Below are 19528 nucleotides of genomic sequence, written 5' to 3' on the forward strand. Positions count from 1 at the left end.
ATTTATGAAAGAGTCGTGCAAAAATAAAGTAAGAAGTAAAAGAAAGTCTATGAAAGTCAATTTACAGAACCAAAAAAATTTAAAAATAAAATAAATTTTAAAAGGACAGTGAGAACCTTGGAGCCTGATCAAGAATCTAAGTCCAGCTAACGATTTTCAAGAAATACAGGACACAGAAAAACAGGTTTAAAGAACCCTGGGGTTGCATTTAAGAAAATCTAGACAGACTATGAGAAACTCCAGTCATCAGATAAGAACCTAAAAATCCCAATTAGGAACTTCTTTACATTCTATGAAGAACAAAGAACAAAATATTGCTACCTCAATATTTCACAAGATCTCAAAATTGTGAGCCATTAAATTCTTGGTAAATCACTGATTTATCATTGATGCTGGCATAGTAAAGATCATAAAAACTAAGAAGAACAAACTATTATTTTTTAAAAAGGACCTAAGCCATCTTGTTCCTTCATCTTAGTATTCACAAACATGCTAAACAATTCAACAACTTACAGAGCTGAGAAATTGTTCCTGAGTTAAAATAACAAACTTTAAAAATCCAACCACCATACAATTTTCATCAAAAATACAAAAATAAATAAATAAAACAAAAAATTTGGCCACTACCACAGTGATAACTGGTTCTGGTAAGAAACATCAGTGGATACTAAAACCAGTAGTTGAAAGTGATGAAAAATGCTGTACTTCCATAGTCCCAAAGTATCTCCTCACAAGATACTCATAATCACAAACAGTAAAATAGTAACTTTCACATTGTAAAGAAACTATCATCCAATTAAAAATACATTTAAAACACACATATACACACACAAAGAAACATTAAAAAACAGTAACTTTCTTGGATAAATCTGGTAGACCAAATTTTAACCAAATGACCAAAATTAACAACACCTATGAATGGGAAAAATAGATGGTGCCTCTTAGGAGAAGCATTGAGAAGGACATCAGTTTTGCAGTATTCTTGCCCAAAATCTACTTGAAGAAACATTAGGGGGAAAAAAAAGTTCAAGGTCCTACAAAATAAATGGCTTGTATTCTTAAAGTCAATACAAGACACAGTTCAAAAATCTGTTCTAGGGTTTGCCCTGGTGGCTCAGTGGTAAGGAAATCTGCCTGCCAGTGCAAGAGACAAGGGTTGGATCCCTGGTCTGGGAGGATCCCACGTGCTGTGGGAACAACTAAGCCCGTGCACCACAACTACAGAGCCTATGCTTTAGAGCCCCAGAGCAACTGAAGCCCACATGTCCTAGAGCCCGAGCTCTGCAGCGAGGGAGGCCGCCGCAATGAGATGCCCACGCACCACAACCAAGAGCAACAGCCCCCACTCGCTGCAACTGGAGAAAAGCCTGTGCAGTAACGAAGACCCAGAATGGCCACAAATAAATAAAGTTATTTTTTTTTAAACTTTTCTAGTCTGAGGGAGACTAAAAATAAAATTATTAAAAAGAAACAAACTATTTTAGACTGAGGGAGAGTAAAAATACATGACAACTAAGTATAGCACACGGTCTTAGGCACCTTCTGAACACCTCCCATCCCCACCAAAAATTTTTAACATTTTCTTTTACTACAAAAGCCATTAGGAAGACAATCAGCCAACATCTGAATAAGGTCTGTAGTTGAGACAACAATTTCCTGATTTTGATAATTATATCATGGTAAATGTCCTTGGTTTTAGGACAAACACACAAAGCTATCTAGTCTGTCACTTACTCTCAAATGATTCAGAAAAAAAGTTATAGAAAGGTTTTTAAAATGTAATAAATATTAACATTTGGAGAAATCTGGGGTAAAGTATATAGAAATTCTCTGTATGAGTCTGCACCCTTTCCTATGTCTAAAATTATTCCAAAATAAAAAGTTAAAACTTGTGTGTGTGTATGAATTAGTTGTATGCACATCATCCTATTGATAGATGAAGAACTCACACAAACCACTAATTTGTTTTGTTGTTTTTTTGATACAGACCATTTTTAAAGTCTTTGCATGAAACATTCCTTTGGTATCTCTGATTTTCTTGAAGAGATCCCTAGTCTTTCCCATTCTGTTGTTTTCCTCTATTTCTTTGCATTGATTGCTGAAGAAGGCTTTCTTATCTCTTCTTGCTAGTCTTTGGAACTCTGCATTCAGATGTTTATATCTTTCCTTTTTTCCTTTGCTTTTCGCTTCTCTTCTTTTCACAGCTATTTGTAAGGCCTCCCCAGACAGCCATTTTGCTTTTTTGCATTTCTTTTCTATGGGAATGGTCTTGATCCCTGTCTCCTGTACAATGTCACGAACCTCATTCCATAGTTCATCAGGCACTCTATCTATCAGATCTAGGCCCTTAAATCTATTTCTCACTTCCACTGTATAATCATAAGGGATTTGATTTAGGTCATATCTGAATGGTCTAGTGGTTTTCCCTACTTTCTTCAATTTAAGTCTGAATTTGGCAATAAGGAGTTCATGGTCTGAGCGACAGTCAGCTCCTGGTCTTGTTTTTGCTGACTGTATAGAGCTTCTCCATCTTTGGCTGCAAAGAATTTAATCAATCTGATTTCGGTGTTGACCATCTGGTGATGTCCATGTGTAGAGTCTTCTCTTGTGTTGTTGGAAGAGGGTGTTTGTTATAACCAGTGCATTTTCTTGGCAAAACTCTATTAAGTCTTTGTCCTGCTTCATTCCGTATTCCAAGGCCAAATTTGCCTGTTACTCCAGGTGTTTCTTGACTTCCTACTTTTGCATTCCAGTCCCCTATAATGAAAAGGACATCTTTTTTGGGTGTTAGTTCTAAAAGGTCTTGTAGGTCTTCATAGAACCGTTCAACTTCAGCTTCTTCAGCGTTACTGGTTGGGGCATACACTTGGATTACTGTGATACTGAATGGTTTGCCTTGGAAATGAACAGAGATCATTCTGTCATTTTTGAGATTGCATCCAAGTACTGCATTTTGGACTCTTTTGTTGACCATGATGGCCACTCCATTTCTTCTGAGGGATTCCTGCCCGCAGTAGTAGATATAATGGTCATCTGAGTTAAATTCACCCATTCCAGTCCATTTCAGTTCACTGATTCCTAGAATGTCGACATTCACTCTTGCCATCTCTTGTTTGACCACTTCCAATTTGCCATGATTCATGGACCTGACATTCCAGGTTCCTATGCAATATTGCTCTTTACAGCATTGGACCTTGCTTCTATCACCAGTCACATCCACAGCTGGGTATTGTTTTTGCTTTGGCTCCATCCCTTCATTCTTTCTGGAGTTATTTCTCCACTGATCTCCAGTAGCATATTGGGCACCTACTGACCTGGGGAGTTCCTCTTTCAGTATCCTATCATTTTGCCTTTTCATACTTTTCATGGGGTTCTCAAGGCAAGAATACTGAAGTGGTTTGCCATTCCCTTCTCTAGTGGACCACATTCTGTCAGATCTCTCCACCATGACCCACGCTATGGACCTAACAGAAGCAGAAGATATTAAGAAGAAGTGGCAAGAATACACAGAAGAACTGTACAAAAAAGATCTTCATGACCCAGATAATCACGATGGTGTGATCACTGACCTAGAGCCAGATATCCTGGAATGTGAAGTCAAGTGGGCCTTAGAAAGCATCACTACGAACAAAGCTAGTGGAGGTGATGGAATTCCAGTTGAGCTATTCCAAATCCTGAAAGATGATGCTGTGAAAGTGCTGCACTCAAAATGCCAGCAAATTTGGAAAACTCAGCAGTGGCCACAGGACTGGAAAAGGTCAGTTTTCATTCCAATCCCAAAGAAAGGCAATGCCAAAGAATGTTCAAACTACCACACAATTGCACTCATCTCACATGCTAGTAAAGTAATGCTCAAAATTCTCCAAGCCAGGCTTCAGCAATATGTGAACCATGAACTTCCTGATGTTCAAGCTGGTTTTAGAAAAGGCAGAGGAACCAGAGATCAAATTGCCAACATCCGCCGGATCATAGCAAAAGCAAGAGAGATCCAGAAAAACATCTATTTCTGCTTTATTGACTATGCCAAAGCCTTTGACTGTGGATCACAATAAACTGTGGAAAATTCTGAAAGAGATGGGAATACCAGACCACCTGACCTGCCTCTTGAGAAACCTGTATGCAGGTCAGGAAGCAACAGTTAGAACTGGACATGGAACAACAGACTGGTTCCAAATAGGAAAAGGAGTTCGTCAAGGCTGTATATTGTCACCCTGTTTATTTAACTTCTATGCAGAGTACATCATGAAAAATGCTGGACTGGAAGAAACACAAGCTGGAATCAAGATTGCCGGGAGAAATATCAATAACCTCAGATATGCAGATGACACCACCCTTATGGCAGAAAGTGAAGAGGAACTCAAAAGCCTCTTGATGAAAGTGAAAGTGGAGAGTGAAAAAGTTGGCTTAAGGCTCAACATTCAGAAAACAAAGATCATGGCATCCGGTCCCACCACTTCATGGGAAATAGATGGGTAAACAGTGGAAACAGTGTCAGACTTTATTTTCCTGGGCTCCAAAATCACTACAGATGGTGACTGCAGCCATGAAATTAAAAGACGCTTACTCCTTGGAAGGAAAGTTATGACCAACCTAGATAGTATATTCAAAAGCAGAGACATTACTTTGCCAACAAAGGTTTGTCGAGTCAAGGCTATGGTTTTTCCTGTGGTCATGTATGGATGTGAGAGTTGGACTGTGAAGAAGGCTGAGCGCCGAAGAATTGATGCTTTTGAACTGTGGTGTTGGAGAAGAGTCTGGAGAGTTCCCTGGACTGCAAGGAGATCCAACCAGTCCATTCTGAAGGAGATCAGCCCTGGGATTTCTTTGGAAGGAATGATGCTAAAGCTGAAACTCCAGTACTTTGGCCACCTCATGCGAAGAGTTGACTCATTGTAAAAGACTCTGATGTTGGGAGGGATTGGGGGCAGGAGGAGAAGGGGATGACAGAGGATGAGATGGCTGGATGGCATCACTGACTCGATGGATGTGAGTCTGAGTGGACTCCGGGAGTTGGTGATGGACAGGGAGGCCTGGCGTGCTGCGATTCATGGGGTCGCAAAGAGTCGGACACGACTGAGCGACTGATCTGATCTGATTTTTAAAGTCTTGACTTAATTTGTTACAATATTGTTTCTATTTTACTTTTTGGGTTTTTGGCCACAAGGTATAGGCCCCAACCAGGACCTGAACCACACCCCCTACACTGAAATGGGGGGAAGCTTTAACTTCAGATTTCGAGGGAAGTCCTCAAACACATAAGCCTTTGAAAGTGATATGTAAGTCTTTTCAAACGGAACTGATAACCATGTAAACTTCAAAACCATGCACTAAGTACTGAAGCTGATGTACTAACTACTTTAAGCATTTCTGGTTCTCCCCTGATGATACCATTTCATCCTTTCCTAAAAAATATTTTTCAATACTGCAAGAACATATCCATGTATTAAAATATTAGTTAAAACTTTTGGTCACTAAACATATTAATAAAATTGTAACAATACTGACATTTCTTCTTATATCCCAGAGACTCATTCTATGATGTTACTATTTAAGTCTTGAACAAATCCTGGTTTTAAAACATGGTCCATTCAGCCAAATTGTTAATTCAGTGACTCTCAAATACTACCACTATCCCTATTTTGCCTAAGGGGGCCCTGGGGCACAGGGGCACAGAGCCAGACCATTGCCGGGCTAGGGTCCAAGGTGTGACTGCAGCCAAACCCCAGTCGCAGACCCCTTAGCCACATACACTGCCGGTCACTGGAGTATGCTTTTCTACCCTTCAATCCTCGGGCTTCTCTCCACAGGTCTCTCTCTTTTCAGTGCAAGGTGAAAGGAACACTTATTAAGGGACTCTGGCTAACTCTAGACTCTCTTACCCTCTCCACTCCTTCCTGTATTAACTGCTTAGGAGGGCCTGGGAACACATGGGTGAAGATCTCTTTCCCACTTCAAAGCTTCAGACCAATGTCTCTATCCCTGACAAGCATTTTATTAACAGAAACGTTTATGCTGTAAGTTAAATATGATGTGTTTTCATCTCACGTATCCCTAAGACTCCCACTATACCTCTCCTTTATGCAACCCACCTAGAAATGTTTAAATAGATGATATGATTAATAAGTAATGGCTGTTTCTAATTTGCATACAAATACTGACACATGTACAAGCAAGAGGGGCTGGTCAGGAGCGGCAGGAGGCAGTAGCCTGAGTCACCAGATGTACAGACCAATACTGCATATTGCGGTATCTAAGGACCCAAGTTTACCTCCTCAAGAAGTCAGAGCAAAACACAAGGGAAACTGAAGGGGAAAAAAAGCAGATCACGTGGAGCTGCACAGCAAAGACAAGCAAAGAAAGATTAAGATCGCAGTGAATACCGTCTCTGAAACTATAAAGACACCAACCATTAAGGCTCTGACTGTACCCCAGGCAGAAACAGAGATGACAGTTCGTCCTCGTAAAGGGCTGGGTATGCCACTGAAAAGAATGAATGTGGAGACCTGGCTTGTTACTCCTTTTGTCGCTTGTACACCATTGCTTTGTATCTTGCTCCAAATGGCATTTTTACATTAATTTGGCCTGTCCACTTTCAGTAGAGGGGAAACGGCAGCACTGTGGCTGGAATGATGGCTTTACAACCTTCAGGAGAGATGACTCTGGACTCTTCTACTTACTCTCTCAGTCTCAGCATCCTCGTGGATAAAACGGAGATTGTACCATCAGACATGGTACCAGTTGTAAATGGTATAACAGAGCACCTTGCAACACTACAGGTGCCTACAGGCTGCTTTTTAAAAATATTGAGGTTTAAATATTCATGCTGTCAACATTCAACACATGTCTATGAATCATTCATTATGGGTCAGGTGCTCGAGTTTAACAAAGAAATATTTTGAGGTGCATTTTCTCCATAGCATTGCTTTTCACCAGAGTTGCTGTGGATCTCCCTGAGTCGGGGGAGGGTAAAACTCCAGGGGATACAGCTGAGCTCCCATTCTGTTTTCATCGCTCATAATTGTCTGATCTTGGGCAAGCCCACCATCTCCCTGGGCTTGTGCTGCTTATCACTGGGAGAGCTGGATGGTCCCTCCTGGCTCAGAGGGGGCTGCAGGGTACCTAAGCAGAGTCCTTGCACAAGAATCTCAGGGAGGAACACCCAGTGCACTCCTATAAGGTATGTGTTATAAATCCATCTGATTCTAGTGACTCTGTTATATCCTTTTTGGAATTTACAGAGAAGAGTATAGTCCCAAACATCAGAAATCACTACTGCCAACAAATCTGGATTCATAAATTGATCAGCTTTTCTTTGCCTTTTCTCTCCCTTGTTGGTTATTTATTTTAAATACATCAGTGTGTGTACACATCAATCCCAAACTGAACTTTTCATACTGCCATTCCTATTTCTTTTGTTTTTCTTCCTTATCATCAGATCCATCTATTTCTTAATCACAGTTACTATCTCGTATTTACATCTCTGCTCTTCCACACAACATACTTTCTATAGACATTCCTACAAATAACGGCCCTGTTTACTTTACAAAGTATATAAGACAATTACCTCACTGATTGGTGCCTTGTAATATGCAAATTCCCAGGAAGGCATAGCTAGGACTTCCGGAGCCTCCCCAACTTCTATTAACCATACTTCTGCAGTTAGTGCTCAGTCATGTCCGACTCTTTGCAACTCCTGGAAGCCCCTTATTACTCTTTCCACCATGCTATTGTTTTCAGAAAGAGACTGCCTAGAAGGTAAATTTGGGAAGCGAATGAAAATGTATCAGATTACCTGATTCCTAATTTTAAACCATCTTACACATGCGTGCACACACACACACACACACAGAAAAGGGGTGGTGATGGGGACTAACACATTGTCTGCAAATCTCTGTGTAAATATTTAGCATTTACTTCTTTCACAGTCAATTTACTCCAAGAATTACAAATGATTGGGGGGGATTTTTAATTTCTAAAGAGCTTGTCTAAAAGCAACCAATTTATAAAATATTTTACAAAATGTACAATAAGAAGATAATATTTGCATACTCGGTTCACCAGAGCTCGGTTTGTTAACCAAACTATGTTGTAATCCAAATCGCAGGGGTAGGAGCCAGCCTGTTCCTCCTGCCTCGTTCCTCGCAAGACACACTTGTGTATTCTTTCAAGCCTCCCTAGGAAAGACAGTCCCTCAACCCTGTTCAGAAAAGTTCATGTCTATGTTAGCAGATAACCACTGTTTTCTCTGAAGGTAACAAGCTAGTGAAGCTCCTGGGGTTGCCCTCTAAAGGTTGCTTAACACCTGTGGAGCATAGACAGTACTAGAGGAAGAATTTGAACCACAGCTGCTCACTCACTTATACAACTATTTATTTGGGAAGCTACCTTCTCAGGTCCAAGTTGGAACAAACCTACCCGCCCTCCACTCAAACTGATAACTCACAGATTCCTGAACAGAGAGACAAAGGTCACCTGCCCTTCTTCCAAGAGGAGGAGGAGCTAGTGGCATCAGGCATGCATAGAAAGTCCAAGGGTGGAATGGGAAGACCCAGACTTTGCACTCACAACCAATTTCAAATCTTTGTGCTGTCAATGACCAGTTGTGTGACCTTACCAAGATACTTGACCTCTACAAGTCTGTCTGCCCAGCAGCAAAATGGCAATAGCAAGTATTTATTTCTTAGCAGGTCAGAAGCAGTGACAAGTGCTCAAGTTTTAGCAACCGTTGCCAAGTGCTTTCCTGGTGGGTGGGCTGTCAACAGCCTTCAAGAACAGCAACTAAGAACACCCACTTCACCACACATTTGCCATTTAACAGCCTTAGTAAGACAAAACCTTTGTTAATATGGTGGCCAAAAAATGGTGATTGTTTTTAACTATTCATAAATTTAGTAGACATTCAACATTTCTTCTCTGAATTTTTTGTTTACACTTATTTTATATTTATTTTCTTCAACTGAGATGAAAACTTGGAGCTTTGTTCCTCCTTTTGAATGAAACACTGGGTTGACCAAAAAGTTTGTTTGGCTTTTTCTGTATGATATTACAGAAAAACCCAAACGATTTTTTTGGCCAACCCAATAGATTTCTAAGGGGTTTCCCTGGAAGCTCAGTTGGTAAAGAATCCACCTGCAATGCAGGAGACACCAGTTCAATCCCTGGATTGGGAAGATCCCCTGGAGAAGGGACCAGCTACCCATTCCAGTATTCTGGCCTACAGAATTCCATGGACTGTATAATCCATGGGGCTGCAAAAAGTCAGAGCAACTTTCACTGTCAATAGATTTCTAAACTGCTAGCATGGTTTGAAAGTGTGCCTGTGACTTCATTTCCTGTCCTGAGGACTCCAGGTGACTGGGTCTCATCCCTTACTTCTTCCACAAAAACTCATGAAAAGGGCCATATTCAGGGAAACATTTTTATGATTCAATTTTCAAATTTTGAAGTGTATTTCCAAACTAAAAGGTCATTTTCCCCCCTGAAAATCTGTAGGCTATACAAGATCAAACCAGTCAATCCTAAAGGAAATCAACCCTGAATATTCATTGGAAGGACTGATGCTGAAGCTAAAGCTCCAATACTTTGGCTACCTGATGCGAAGAACTGACTCATTGGAAAAGACCCTGATGCTGGGCAAGATTGAAGGCAGAAGGCGATCACAGAGGATGAGATGGTTGGATGGCATCACTGACTCAATGGACATGAGTCTGAACAAACTCGGAGAGACAGTGGAGGACAGGAAAGCCTGGTGTGCTGTAGTCCATAGGGTCACAAAGAGTCAGACATGACTTAGTGACTGAACAATACGCATAATGAAAAGAAAAGGTTTAGGACTCTGAACCTAAAGCCTTTAGAACCTTAAAGGTGCCTGAAAAATTGAGGGAAAACTCAGAGCATGTCAGAAAGAAGTTGCCCAGTACCCCAGAGATGTTCCCTGGGCAGCACACAGAGTACAGAGGAAAAGGCAAGCCCCCTTTACCTTCCCCATGTTCCCTCATTCCCAAATGCCAAGGTTTTGGAAACTGCAATTATTTCATTGCTCCCTTAATCCAATCCAGTTTGGGAGAAGACAATAAAACATGGAACATATAAAAACCTCCTCTAAAAATACATTATTAGATTAGCCAACATGGGGCAATTTTCTACAAGCTTTTATGCGGTCAGTCCTTTCCCATCCCCAATTACTTATCACGTCCCAACATCTGGCCCTGACTGCAAATGAGTTGGGTTTTGGTCCCCCACCTCTATCCCCCATCAAAGTCAGCCAGCTCCAGACAATAAAAAAAGGAAAAATTACCCAAGTGTGTGTCATATCTTTCAATCAATGCACAAACATTTCATTATTAACATGTAGCTAAAAGGTTCCCAACAAGTTTGGCTTTATAACTGGGTACAGAGAAAGGGCCTGTGGTTTGCCTACTGCCAACAAAAACCCCAGCCAACCTGCCCTTGGTTTTTCTGAGAATCTCAAAGCCATCTAGCCAACCAATGCACTCCGTCCTCAATTTCTGCAACTCTACCTCTGCATTTTTCTACATCCTCTTCAACTCTTGGGCTCGCCTGCCAAGTCATGAGGACAACGCCTACTGTTTGGTAGATGCGGCTGCACAGCAGCCTCCATCTATGAGGGAAGAAGACTGCCTTCTTCTCAAAGTTCTCAGTCTCATCTTTTCCTCCTCTTCTCTCCATTCACCCTCCACCCTGCCCTGTACAAACAAGTTCCCCCTCCAGCATCCTGCAAGGATTCTCCACAGCCTGCAGCTCTTCCCCTCTATCTGCCACAGCGCATCTGTCCAAGGTCTGGTTTTCCAACACCATCCAGGTTATGGTAGACCGGAAGTGAAATGTATAGGGTAGAAGGCTGCTCGTGTGTGTGTGTGTGTGTGTGTGTGTGTGTGTGTGTGTGTATAGAGTCTGGTGTGGGTTCTGGCTGAGGAATGAGCGATGGCCACATCGCAGGACCAGTCCTGGTGACAGCACCTGGACACCTGACTGAGAAGCCTGAAGCTAGTATCTATCCCTGACTACCGACCTTTTTTTTTTTTTTTTTTTAACTTCTCTATTTTTGGCTGCGCTGGGTCTTCCTTGCTGCACTTGGGCTTTCTCTAGTTTCACCAAGCGGGGCTACTCTCCAGTTGCGGTGCACAGGCTTCTCATGGCAGTTGCCTCTCTTGCTGTGCAGCACAGGCTCTAGGTGTACAGGCTTCAGTAGCTGCGGCACAATGGGCTTAGTTGTTCCTTGGTATGTGGAATCTCTCCTGGACTAGGGATCGAACCCATGTCCCTTGCGTCGGCAGGCGGATTCTTAACCACTGGACCCTGGAAGTCCCCTACCTACCGTTCTCATCACCACACGCCTGAATACTGCTCTCTGTGGACACCAGTTACCTCCCCATTAGTGACTTCCTAAAGCTCCTTTTGACTTCTCAGTCCTCTCATCGCCTCTCTCTGTGGCATCTGACCCTGAGGACACACCCCTCCACTCTCTCTGCCCTCCAGCTTCTGTGCCATCACAGCACCTAAGTTCTCCTCCCTTCTTGGCAAGCGCTCCTTTCCATTCTCCCTCAGTGACTTCTCTGCTCTGATATTCCCCTTCCTTTCTTCTCCCGCTCCTTGCATCATCCTATTGCTTCAGTTTCAACTATTCCCTTACTATCCCCTCAAACTCAAGGCGCCGCCAATGAGACTAAGCAGTTCCTCCAAGTGAGAGCCTCTGATAAACTCGTGTGGGCCTTCATTGCTCAAACAGTTCACGATAAGCATCCGTCCAGCACTGGGGAGGCAAAGATGGCAGAGCAGGGCCCCACCTGCTCCAAGTCACCCCCCAGGTCATCCAGGCTCAGACATTAGCAATTACCTGTGACATCAGCCACCCTCTCCCTCCCTCCCTTTCTCCCTTCCTCCCTCCCTCCTTTCCATCCTTCCATCTACCATCTCTCCAAGCACAAATTCAGGCAACCATGCCAGTCTCCCACATCCTACCCTTCCTTCCCATTCAAATATTCTAAGCCCCTTTCACCTCACCCCTGGACTCCCCTGAGTGTCCCAAGCATTCTAGCTCCTTCCAGGTCCTCTCCCCACGATCACTATTATCCTTCTAAGCACAAGTACAAGTCACACTGCCTCCCAGCAGAACTTTGGATGGTTCTCTGCTGCTGCTGCTGCTGCTACGTCGCTTCAGTCGTGTCCGACTCTGTGCGACCCCATAGACGGCAGCCTACCAGGCTCCTCCGTCCATGGGATTTTCCAGGCAAGAGTACTGGAGTTGGTTGCCATTTCCTTCTTCGTTGAATGGTTCTCTGCTGCCTCTTAAAGAAGACCAGATTCCTTCGCTGGCTTTCAAGGTCTGACCCTTTATCTTTCCAGACCAATGGAAGAACTTGCATTGCCCAAATGGCCCTGACCTTTCCCTTCCTCCATGCCTGTGCTCTCCCTGTGCTGTCTTCTACCTCAAGACATGGGTGCAGAACTTCCACTTTTCATTCTAACCACCTTACTACTTTTAAGTTTTTTATTATCAACAAGAATTACTTTGTTACAATATTGCTTGTTTTTATCTTTTGGGGTATTTTGGCCAGGAGGCATACGGGATCTTAGCTTCCTAACCAGGGATCAAACCCATGACCTCTGCACTGGACGGTGAAGTCTTAACCACTGGATTACCAGGGAAGTCCCTCAACAAGAACTACTTTGAACTAAAGAATGGTGAGTGACAGGGACCAATTTAAAACAATTTCCTTTACCTGCTTTCCTTGACCATGCCAGCCCAAAACAATTTTTCTACTCTTTTTATTCTTCAAATTTTCCTCTGAACTATCTTGACTCTTAACAAGAACCTTCCTAATGGTCTGTACTAACATTACTTCTTCCTAACTCACTTTTTAAGTCCTTCAGGGCAAAGTTGGTTCTAATTCATCCTAACTCTCACAGCCCCTTAGTCATTGCCCATGATAAGTCCTCAATAAATATCAGATGAAGTCGAGGAGTTACAACCTTATCTTAAGGATGCCAATCTGAATTTCCCCAGCTTAGCCAGTAAAAATGGACTCTAACTTGGAATATAAGTAGGATCTTTGCATAATGCATTTTCCAGTGGATAATCATTTAAATTCCTTTTTTATGCCACAGTTTTTGGGGTAACTCTGCACATCACTGTAAAGCCTGGGACACTTTGCGTCGTAGTGTGTGTGTGTACACACTAACCTACTTTCTCCTCAAGATTCCCTAGAAGTGAGATCAATGAAGAATGAAACCAACCTAAAACTTTCCAAAATTATAACAGAGCAAGCAGGTATTGCCTGTCGGATCCACCCAGTCAAAGAAAAGGGACTGACAAGGTCTGAGTCCCTCCACAGAGTCTGTCACCAACTGTCACCCCAGCAATCTAAGTGCCAAAACTTCAGCAACACAGACAGGGCCCTCGTAAATGCTCATTCCATGTGAAAAGTCCTCATTAAACCCTGAGTTATATTTAGAAAAAAATGGAACAGAAGTTATATTTAGATGAAATGGCTTAAAAGAACTTTCCCAAAAGCAGCATGTTTATACTGATCTTTTACACTGATCTTCCAAAAGAAAAAGTTTGACTGGGCTTTTACATACAACTCCAAAAAAACCCCAGAAAACTTAAGTATACATACACAAAGATTTCTGCTTCGGTTCCTCTGTATCAGATATCAGCAAGACTGCCCATGGGATGCAAAGGACTTAAAAAATGGGCCCACGTTTAGAAGACAGAGGGATTGCATACAGAAATTTGAGTTGTGATGGCCTATATGAATATGTATGAATAACTTGGAGCTTGAGCTGTACAACAGTAGTTCTAAAATTTATAAATAGGACCCCAAACTATCCATTTCCTCAGCGATTCTACCTGCAACCGTTGTTTTCCCAAATGTCATTAGCACTTACACTACGGTCACACTCATAACTCCTATCACTTTGTAGCTTGCTCACTGAACCACACTCCGCTCACTCACTGAACCACCCTCCGCGTTTTCTCTTTGGTTCTGACTTGTCAGACTATTTTTGACATCTGCTTTCTTCTGTGTTGACTTACATTTTCCTAACAAAATTCTAGTCAACAGCACCGAGGTGGTTTAGTAAACTGGTGAAGTCTTTTCATGAATGAATGTATAATTTTGGGTGACTCTTGGAAGGAGTGAAAGGTGGTTTGCGGCAGTTAGTCCTCTTTTCACAGGCCACAGGGTCCCCCGGGGTTCCAGAGGAGAATGAATCATGGCTCAGAGGCTTGGCACACGCCCCAGGTTAAGGGGACCTCTTCTCTAAAGAGGCTCAGGAAGAGGCCACTTCCCAGCCAAGCCGGAGTGGAGGGCAAAGGTAACAGCGCGTGGGGAGGAGACAGCCAGACTGGAGGACTGGCTGGCCCCCAGTTGTCCCAGAAGGAATTTTGCCAGTGGGTGAGGGTGCTGCAGCCCTGCTATTTGCTATTCCTAGGGTCAATTAATACCCAGAAAACACTCCAGCCAAATCTCATTTTTGCCTCTGGTTTGGTATTTCCAAGCAGAAGAGAACTGAGGTCGCCTGGTTTTATACCACTTATAGACCTTAGAGCAGCCAGGCCAGGGTTGTGAAACTTGGAGGTGAAACCAAAAAAGACCAAGGCTGCTAAACCAGAGAACAGGTCATACATTCCAGGCACCACTCCCCCTACCCTTCAGCCACCTGCCTCCCCCTTCTTTCCTCCCAATATCCACCTAAAACATTTTACCAGGCGGGGATCCCCACAGAGGGCCACTTTGTCTGCACCTATAGTTTGCCTGCAGTTAGAATCACATTAATTTCATTAATATAATCATTCAGCAGAAAAACATCATCTCAATCTTAAGAGTCCAGACAATCAAGTGCTTTACTAACAGTCACTGATAGAATCAAATTAGCAGGTTCTACTGAGCTGATATAAATGCAGGAAACTTCAATGAACTCTGTAACCAGGCAGGTCAAAGCCCAATGACAGACACATAAGGGGCACAGAATTGATGGAGGCATTGAACTTACTTCTGAAAGGGCAATTCACCGGGGAGGCAAGATAGAAACAGAAGAGTGAGATGAGACATACCAAGTCTCTTATGAAGGGTAACAGGGAGAGGGTGAGTGTTCCTGGAGGCTGAAAAAGCAGGATGGCAACATGGGCTCAGGCAAGAACAGCTGAAGGGACGAGCAGGAAAAGTAAAAAGCATGCAGAGGGGAAAGTTCAGCTTCCGCCAAGGACTCCAAAAGTCCCATGCAGGTCTGGATACAGACCATGCAGGTAATCAGAAAGCCCCAGGACCAAAAGGAAGCAGCCTTTGGGAGCTCTTAGTAAAAGACCTAAGACGGTGGAAAGAAAGAAGAGTGGTAAAAGATGGTAGCAGGAAGGAGGGGACTGACACAAACAAAGTCTGTCCCACTTGGGCTCTTGGGGGGAGGGGACGAGCAGCATAGGAAGACAGGGAGCTGTCACCATTCTGTCACCAGAAACCCACTCCAGTATTCCTGCCTGGAGAATCCCACGGACAGAGGAGCCTGACGGGCTACAGTCCATGGCAAAGAGTCAGACACGAATGAAGCTACTTATCATGCAGTGAGAAAGGGGGAAGAAAGAGCCAGATCCAGTCAAATAACCAGTGATATGTGGAACATTTCTGGTGACTCTATCTACATCAGGACATGGATCTGGATCGGTGCTGAGTCACAGAAATGCCAAACTCCTTTTCCCAGACATCTAAAGGTAAAAGCAAGAAAAGGGACTGCGGTAGTGTGACCTCATACACAGTTACAGAAACCCTACTAAAACCTTCAGAACTGAATTACATCTGCGGACACCGACGAGAATATGTGAAAACCTAAACAAAGGCTTGTTTCGCTCAACTTTTACTCACACCTTCTTTTTATATGAATGAGAAAAAGCAACAGCCAGATGCCCCGTTTCAGCTCATAGTCGGGACTTGTATTTGGGAGGTCCCAGGATGCTCCAAGGCAGGGCCAAGGATGCAGGGTCTTCCCTGCTTTAAAGGGGAAGCTGTGTGGCCCCACTCCGCTTTCGGTTGGTCAGAATCCTCAGCCTCCACTTTCACGCCTCAGGGGCCTGCCAAGCGACCCCTCTGAACCTCCGCACACGTCTCCGCTCTCCATGGACCGCTGGACCATGACAGCAGGGACGGTCCATTCAGCACCAGCGTTTCCCAGGCAGCCCTTTAATTGTGATCGTCATTGAAGGACAGCTTGAGCATAAAGTGAGTTTGTCCGGCCAGTCTTAAGGAGCCAAACACCTCCCACCCCGAATCAAGCACGAACTGGCAGGCGCTGGGAAACTGGGCAGGAAGCAAAGAGAACCACTGTGCTGTTCGAGGCGCCCAAGCAGCGCGCAAGAGCCTGGCACGCAGTAGGTAGGCGTTCACCTAAGATCTGCCAGCGGACCTAGCACCTGGGCTGGAGGCCCTCGGGTCGGGTGGCAGCTCAGGGCACACACACAAAACCCGGCCAGCTCAAGGGGCTGCAGCCCTCGCGACGCGGGGGGCGGGAGTTAGAGCCTGGGAGGGGGCGAAGGAATCCGCCCTCATTTGCACGTCGTCTGGGGCCCGGTCAATTTGCTTAATCACCGCTTTAAATGCCAGCGCGCAGCACACAAAGCGCGCCCATTAACAGGTTTAAAGTGTCGCAGCGCTCGCTTTAAATGAGAAAAGCCGGCAACAAAGGGGGAAAAAGCCAAGTTCCTCAACTTGAAGAATGCCTCGATTCGCCCTCGAAATCATCTCGGCGAGTTTAAAATCCCAAGCTCTACAGAAAAGTTGAGGCCCCAGCGCGAGGGATGGGGGTGGGGAGGGGGTGTGTGTATGTGTGTGTGTGAATAACCCGCCACGAATACTGGGTTTCTTAGGAACCGACTTCTAGCCGCCCGGAGAAGCTGGAGTCGCGGGGCAGCGTCGCCAACCCACCTCCCCTGGCCCCACTGCCCAACTGCCAGAGAAAGCGGACCGATTTCCAGGAAGAAAGCAAGACCACCTCCCCCCTCCACGCCCCGCTCAACACACACTCCCGCCCAACCGGCACAAATCCAAGTTTTTCTCTAGCGCGAGCAAAGAATTCTGGACACCAAGGAGAACGCCAGAAGTGGACCCCGAAGCGGCTCCCCAGCCAAAGGGGAGAATGTAAGGGAATGTTCCAGGCACTCCCAGCGCAGCCTAACCCTCGACTGCCGGAGTGGTTCAACTCCGTAAGCAAGTTCTGCCCGGGATCCTCCCGGGACGGCCCCATCCCCCACCCCGTCGCCGAGCCCGGGGGCGCATCTCTCGAGCCCCTACCGCCCGCGCGCCCGGGCGCGGCGGGACGAACACTCACCGTGCGCGCTCCTCCGGGAGACAGGGGTCCGTTGGGGAGGTACGGGCTGCTCAGGTCCGGGATCATCAGGAACGGGTAGCCAGGGTAGGGGGGCCCCTTAAAGAACGCGCCGTCCTGGGGCCTTCTCACTGCCGGTAAAACCAAGGCGGGGGTGAGGCCGGGGCCCTCGGGACAGTGCCTCGGTAAGGGGTCCCGGGGTGGGGACCGGGAATCCGAGCGCCCCCCACGCGCGCCCCAGGACGGCTAAGGCCGACGGGGGCGAAGAACAGGGGCACGGCCACCGGGGCGAGGGGGACCGAGGGCGACCCGAGCCGAGGCGCCGAGCGCTGCGGGGCCGGGAGCGGGGGACAGCCCGGACCCGCACGTACCTTCGGCGAAATAGTCCCGTGGCTTCTGGAAAGCGTCCCGGGCGGGCTGCGGGCGCCTCTCCGCCTGCGAAGGAGACACAAAGGCGAGGGCGGGTGAGCGGGCGCCGGGCCGGGGTCCTCGGGGTCGGCCGCGGGGGCTTGCTCACCTCCGAGTCCGAGCTGCTGCTCTGGTTCTCCGACTCGTTGACCAGGGACGACTTGACTTCGTCCAGGTCCCGCTGCGCTGACGCGCTGTCGCTGCTCGGCTCCTGCTCCTCGCCTCCCTCGTCCTGGAAGGGGATCAGCTCGTCGTTGGCCCCGAGGTCGTCCCCTCCGCCGGCTGCCCCGGCGCCCGAGCCGCCGCTGCCGCCTCCCGAGCCGCCGCCGCCGCCGCCGCCGCCGAGCTGGGGCATGGTGGGGCCGCGGGCCGGGGCCGCCGCTCTCCGAGCCCCTCGCCGCCCGCGCCCGGCCCGGCCCGGCGCCCGCCCCTCCCTCCCTCCCTCCCTGCCGTTCGCCGGCCTGCTCCGCTCGCCGCCCCGGCGGCCGCAGCAACAAAGTTTTGACAGGGCGTGGCCCGGAGGGAAGCGGGGCCGGCGCGACCGGACGGGAGCGGGGGCGGCTCGGCTCGGGCCCCTAGGGCAGCGCGGAGCCCGGGGCTCCCTAACTCGCTGCTGCCGCTGCCGCCTGCTCCGCCGGGGCGTCCCAGCGCCTGGCCCGCCGGGGAGGGGCGAGCGGGGAAGGAAGGAGGGACCGGCGCGCGGGGCAGGGGGGCCGGAGGGAGGAGCCCCGGCTGCAAGCTGACACCCGGGCGCCTGGCGGAACGCGGAGAGCCCCGGCGCGCACACACTCGCCCTCACACTCGCACGCCGCTCGCTCACACCTTCCCGGGCTGTGCCTCCCCGCAGTGCGCGCACGGCCTGGCCCCCAGATTCACCCGAACCCCTTCCCCGAGTCCCATCCCGCACCCCCGCGGGCCTGCCCCCCGCCCGGCTCTGGACGGACCGCTCGGGTTCCGCCCCCACCCCTAGGCATCCCCGAACTTTCTTCGCGAGAACCCCCAGAACTCCGCAGCAGCTCCACACCCCCTCCCACCGGATCCGCGCGCTAGCGGGCGGCACTGCCCCCTGCGGGAAAGCTTCGGACCCGCAGACGCGCCGGGACCTTCGGTGCCTGGAGTCCTCTAAGCGCTGGATCCCTCCCGGCTTGATCGCCCTCGCCTGCCTAGGGCAGAGGATTAGAGAAACGTACGGCACCCCAGAATATGCCCGGCGGCCTCCCGCTCCTGTCTTTCCTGTGGGGTTCCAACGCGCCCCCGCCCTCCACGCCCCAGTTCAGGTTTTCAACTTTGTTCAGGTGTCCAGAGTCACCCAGGCAGAAATCCCCAAATCACCTTCGTCCCATAGTTCCGGACCGGGTGCTTAATCGAGTAACTCGCGGGGCTGGGTTCAGAAAGACTTCGGATTTGATACGTTGCGAAGGAAAATGACCCCTTGATATCTGAAGCGTTCACGAAGCTGCCTTGGGAGCCAGTGATCGTATGAAAAATGCCCAGCCGGCCTCATACTAAAGAAATGCCAGATGCCTCCTGTGATAACATTCAAGTATCGTCTCTCTACCCAGTTCGGCAAAGTTTGAAAAAGTGAATCTTGTGTCTTCCGCAGTAGGGAACTATTGGTGAGAGCATCTGTTATAAAAGGCAAAATGGGAATACTTAAAACAATTTTAAAGACGACTGAGAGGCGTTTTCTCCAGCGACGTGTACGCATATGGTCAAAGTCACAGATACAAGAAAGTTCCAAGCAGCTGTGTGTGTGTGTTTGTGTGTATGTGTGTTTAATCGC

At 47.1% G+C, this 19528-nt stretch overlaps 1 protein-coding gene across 1 annotated transcript in view; it reads right to left on the bottom strand.

Moving 5' to 3' along the window:
* TCF7L1 (transcription factor 7 like 1) overlaps positions 1-18115 on the bottom strand; it is a 202661-nt gene extending 184546 nt beyond the window's left edge. The window contains exons 1-3 of the mRNA XM_019969482.2: positions 17855-18115; positions 17709-17772; positions 17341-17468 (exon numbers count right to left, since the gene is read on the bottom strand). Coding sequence (XP_019825041.2) covers positions 17341-17468; positions 17709-17772; positions 17855-18100 — 438 coding nt within the window. The 5' untranslated portion in view covers positions 18101-18115. The remainder of the gene's footprint in view (positions 1-17340; positions 17469-17708; positions 17773-17854) is intronic.
* Between the last annotated feature and the right edge of the window lie 1413 nt (positions 18116-19528).

This window comes from Bos indicus, chromosome 11 (genome assembly GCF_029378745.1).
Source record: "Bos indicus isolate NIAB-ARS_2022 breed Sahiwal x Tharparkar chromosome 11, NIAB-ARS_B.indTharparkar_mat_pri_1.0, whole genome shotgun sequence".
Lineage (NCBI taxonomy): Eukaryota > Metazoa > Chordata > Mammalia > Artiodactyla > Bovidae > Bos > Bos indicus.